Source organism: Oryzias melastigma, linkage group LG20, assembly GCF_002922805.2.
Source record: "Oryzias melastigma strain HK-1 linkage group LG20, ASM292280v2, whole genome shotgun sequence".
Lineage (NCBI taxonomy): Eukaryota > Metazoa > Chordata > Actinopteri > Beloniformes > Adrianichthyidae > Oryzias > Oryzias melastigma.
This window is the reverse complement of record NC_050531.1, coordinates 18,581,982-18,587,307: the sequence shown is the minus strand read 5'-3', so window position 1 is coordinate 18,587,307 and position 5,326 is coordinate 18,581,982. Positions and strand designations below refer to the sequence as shown.

Below are 5,326 nucleotides of genomic sequence, written 5' to 3'. Positions count from 1 at the left end.
CTCACAATCTAGAGGTGAACTTCTAATGAACTCCTGCCACTCTGCAGATACTATGTCATAGAAAACAACACCGATTTTTATAATTTTGCCTAAAAGCAACATCATCATAATAAAAAGACCACTGGGAATGCTTTTACAATAGGTCAAAAGATGATTGGAGTAGGACTTTAAGGTTTTTTCCCCTAAGTTTGCCTCGATCTAACTCCAAGTCAACCTAATATCAACTTAAGCTGAATTATTCCATCTGACCTGCGCCTGCAGTGCCGTCTGTTCAATCCCACGTCCAGTGACCACGTGACTGAAACCTCATCAGACCTCAAGGCTGACTTGAGTCAAATCCATTTTCGTCCGCCGCCTGTGTGCAAGCTGTCATTTCTCAATCACACGGGGCAGAAATGTAGACGGGGAAGCAGTGTGTGCTTTTTCATGTCTGCAGTCTTTAAGCTAGGGCTATGTTTTGTCCTCGGTTTATTTTGAGGATAATCTGTTTGCTTAGTGAATTGGATAACTGTGTGTACTCGATGGAGGAAATTGTAAAAATTCCTTGAGGCTTCCGTGCAGAAGTGGCGCCAGGGTTCATGCGTGGGTACCGGGGTTATAACAGGCTCTGCAAACACCGTCTAATGTTTATTTGTGCGCTTAAAGCCATGTATTTGGTGTTAACGATATGATTATTAGTATGATTGTGTTTTTGTGGATTGTGCTGATCTCTTTCCTCTCGTCTGTATGCAGGACGAGGACTTCCTGGAGATGGTGAACACCGCACAGGTGATGGAGATGCAGTATGGTCATCTGTTTGAGAAGGTCATCGTCAACGACGACCTCTCGACGGCCTTCAGCGAGCTGCGGTCGGCGGTAAAGAAAGTGGAGACAGAAACTCACTGGGTTCCAGTCAGCTGGACTCACTCCTGAAACCAGCACGGACTGGGAAAGGGTTAAAGGGCGGGGCTTTTCCCACAAAAATACGCTTTTTCTAGATGAATACACATATCGGTTTCATATTTCTGAGGGAGTCGGCGGGACAAATCGGGACCGACTTTGGCGTTGCCACACAAAAAGTAGGCAAAGGGGATGTGGATGGATTTGGATCTTCAGTTCTGACCCGACAGGACTGTAAATTCTGGACACATTTCCCAGGTCCAATCCACGTTTGTCAATTCAACCGCCTTCATCTGGCTGTGGTGGTTTAGAATTGGACCAGAAGGAACCATGGACTTCATGCTGGCTCCTGTTTCTGAACCCTGAGGGGAAAACAGGGTAAACAATAAAAAAAAAAATAGTCTTCTGTCTTACCACACCACGTCTGTGCTTTCACGGTGTTTAGTCCAAACAAAACTCTTCCAGGTACTCTCACAAGAAGGGCAATAACTATTTTATTTAAAGAAATTAATATATTTTCTGAAATGTTCCAATAGTTCTTTTATACACAAAATGTAATTTTAAAAGCAACTGGTCTTAACTGTAGCAGCATTTTTTATATATATTTTTGTTATTCTAGAAGTTTCTTTGCTTTCATAGAGGCGTTTTATTTCATGTCAGACTCCAAACACGCGTCGGTGTTTTTGGTTCCATTACAGCAGCTTAAAGAAAACAGATTTTATTGAATTTTATTAATGGAGTTTGTTCTCCACAAAGACACTATAACTTCTGTGAAATTAATTTCTAGATCTTCATTTTTTTTTTTTTTTTGGTAAAATAAAAGCTTTTACTTTCATTTATTTTACTTTAATTGACCTAGAACCAGAACAGGATCAGAACACTTTAGCTTGGGATAAAACAACACTTCCTGTTGTCAATTTTTTTTAGTTCCTGTTTTTTTTTTTTTTTTTTTTTGCCATTTCTTGTCAAAGACTTTGGAGCGACTTCAAGTGAATCTCAAGGAAAAACCTATTTAATTTGGAGAAAATTCATTCTTTTTTCAAATATTTCTACAACTATGTTGAAATGTACAATTATAAAAATGAAGTCACTTTCAAAATAAAAGTTCAAAATAACCAACCATGTCAATAACATGTCATTTTTACAAAATAACATGTAGAAATTTAAGGCCTTGTTTACTCCTGTGCATCTGCACAACTTTGTTCTCCAAAAACTCAAATGTTTTTTTTTATTTGTTTTTCCATCTGCTTTCATGTTTACAGTCATAAATCTTTGGGTCAAATGAGTGTTTTAGGAATTTGACCGTACTTTTCTTCGGTTTGAGTACGGCACACCTCTGCTCTGTTTCATCGATAAGACTCACCTTTGTGAAGAAGACTGTTTTTAACTTGTAAATGAAAAGGCCGCCTGCACGCCACACTGTATGGGTCTTTATTTCTCAGTAAAGAAAATCCATCCAATCAGAATTTCGCATGCACCTTTTTACTGGGTTCGTGTCTGCGACTGCGCAGTAGCAGCTGCGATGGGCGGAGAGGGACCCAGTCGTGCCGTCGTGATCTCCCTTCACCGGAGGAAGATTTTCCGACACACTTCACCTTGTAAATGACGACACGGGAGAGCAGGATAAGTCATGCGCTCAATGCTCTTTTCCCAGATGAAGCTGAAATATTTTCCCTGCAGCACAATCACCGTGAATTTATGAATATTTTTGGCTTTCTAGAGTAAGATGTGGCTGGATTATGGGCTTTGCTTTTTCTGAGCCAAATGTAGAGCCTGTCAAAGAAGTTTCTGTTGCATACCTGGAGGAGCAGGAATTAAAAAAATGTATTTTTATGTCCTGCTGCTCTCCTGAACTGTAAAGTCCAGACTATTTTTACAGTTCTTCTTACATTTTTGAGTGAAAATTTCACCGCACTTCATGCTCACAAACTTACCAAAATTTCCACACTACTATTACCCAATGAAAATCACATTTAAGGAATTACCCCTCCAAAAAATGATGACATCACCTGAAAACTGTCACAAAATGAGAAATATATATATATAAAAAAAAAAACTAAAACGTACATGATGGAGCTTTCAAAAACAATTTTTTTAATTATTATGGGATGGCCACAGGACCTACATTTTGGCAACCATTTTATGGCATTTGTGAAATTAAGCAATTTCTACATTTTTTACACAACATTGGAAAAGTAAACTTTTGTTCGAACTACCATCACAAACTTTCCCACACAGAATTAGGTCTACCACCACCACAGGAGTTTCATTGACCTTTGACCTTGGAGTAAGTCCGCCATCTTGCTTTTTTTTAAGACCCTTTTCCAATGAAAAATCTTTTTTGTGTGTTTTCAACATTGTTCTTGTAACATGTTTCTCTTAATAGAGGATCTATTCAAAATCATTTCAGTATTTTGATCATTTTTTGTTGGATCAGAAAACTGGATGCTTGAAAAAGCTCAGACTACTCACACACTTCCTGAAATGGGCGTGCCAAAGTCTCTCTTATCCACTCCGCTCTCTTTCAGCCCAATCACATTTACGTTTACAAGAAATGATGAACCCGTGCTATTCCGAGCTGACCTCTGGCTCTAAACTTTACTATATTGCTCATTGTTATTTTTGCGCTGCTAATGCTAGCTTGTGGATGGATATAAGCTCACGCGTGCACGTACAAACAAGAGTTCCCAGCGAAGGGGAGGAGGTGGGGATGCTTCAAGCCAACAGTCCCGCCCACAACCCAGACTTACAATTCTAATAAGTTACTGCCACTGTGCATAAAATGTCTTGAAAAACGACAAAGGATTTTAGATTTTGCTTCAAAACTGCACAATCATAATTAAAAGACTACGGCGAACCATTTTACAAACCCAAAAAATATGGTTGGAGTGGGACTGGAACTTACCTTGAGTATCGCTAAAAAATGTAAACTCCTCCCAGAGATGTCAGCCTATTGCCCCCTGAGTCTTTGAGCATCATTGGGAAGCTTCTTATTGAAAAAAAAATGATTTTAGAAGTTCTAGATTTTCGATATGGCGAAAGTTTGGCGAACTCATAAAAGTGACATCCTCCCGTTGCTTAAACATTTTTTACCAGAATGTTGTGAAAATTTAAAACATGAATCCCCAGCTCAAGCTGAATGAAATGATACAACATATTAATAATGTGGATGTTAACAAAAAGAAACCCTGTTGCTAAGGAAATAAAAAAAATTACTTTTGCCAATTGTTCTAAAAATTAGACAAACCTGATTGTCACCCCCAGGGGACCGGAAACTAGAATGGTTGTTGTGGAGATGAAACCTGCAGAAAACCTGCAATTTTTAAATGTATTTAATTATTTACATCCTCTTTTCTAAAATCAACATGAGTTCATATTTTAAAGGGTAACCAAATCCTAAATCAAGTTTTTTTGTCTGTTAACCTATATAAATGGGGCTTTAGAAGTGCTGTCTGTTGGTCATTACCAAATTTTTGACAAAATGAAATGAACTTGTTTAATTCTTGAAAATATTATCAAAAACGGTCTGTCTGCTGCCCCCTACAGGTTGAATCGAGGTTTTACAGTTGGATTTCATGATTGGTCAAATTATCTTAGTCGCATGTGATTTCATAAGTCCCACGTCATGATCTGCAGCTCCAGTAATGATAACAGTCCACCCCCCAAGCCCCGCCCCTCTGACTGGATTTTCACATTTCAGCTGTGGGTGGAGTCAGCCTCCTACTTCTCTGTTTGGTTACCCTTTAAGCTCTCAAAGTTCAAACATCGGTGTCTTGAGGTGCCTGATCCAGATCAGATCCTCCACCTCTTCACTTCTCACTCAGATGTTACTGTGCTGGACTTTGGTGTGTTGAGGTGATAAAGGTAGTTACTCGTCACCTTTTCCTCCTGATTGAAAAAACATTGTTGTAGGAAGCCTTCTTCTCCATTTCCCAGATCTTCTCCAAGAACTATCAAGCACAAGACAAACAACTGTATTCCTGAGTTTGTGCCTCCAAAGGCCCGGCTCTACCAGCGTTCCTGCAGAGGTAGATCGCCGCTGTGGACCTTCCTACCAAGCATGATCCCCTAAGGGGGTGAAGGTGGTGGTAAATTTGAGGAAGCCAACCAAATCTCCCCCAGAACCTCATCTGCTGCAGGTTTTTTTGTGTTTATTCAGCTCTGCTGAACTGGAGGTGTCGGGTGTCTCTGGTCATGTTTGCCCTCAGCCTTCCTCCAGCAAACGGCCGGCTCCCGCTGCGCTGGTGGACGGCTGTGACAGACAAACCGATCTGCGTCTTTGTCCGCTGACGTGCTGTCAGAACGACCTGGACGTCCATAATGATCAGAGAGGATGCAGCCCCATGTGTCCCGAAATGAGTGATGATGTATTACAGAAAATGACAATGTGCTCAGTGCATTTGAGAGGTAAGTAGGAGCAAAGATTGACGCGCCTTCATAAATCTTC

General features: G+C 40.2%; 1 protein-coding gene across 2 annotated transcripts in view; it reads left to right on the top strand.

The window, feature by feature from the left end:
- Nucleotides 1–2,345, top strand: part of mpp7a (membrane protein, palmitoylated 7a (MAGUK p55 subfamily member 7)) — a 143,630-nt gene extending 141,285 nt beyond the window's left edge. For both annotated transcript variants that reach the window (XM_024280521.2, XM_036217342.1), the window contains one exon: nt 733–2,345. In XM_024280521.2, coding sequence (XP_024136289.1) covers nt 733–912 — 180 coding nt within the window. In that variant the 3' untranslated portion in view covers nt 913–2,345. The remainder of the gene's footprint in view (nt 1–732) is intronic.
- Nucleotides 2,346–5,326: the final 2,981 nt, after the last annotated feature.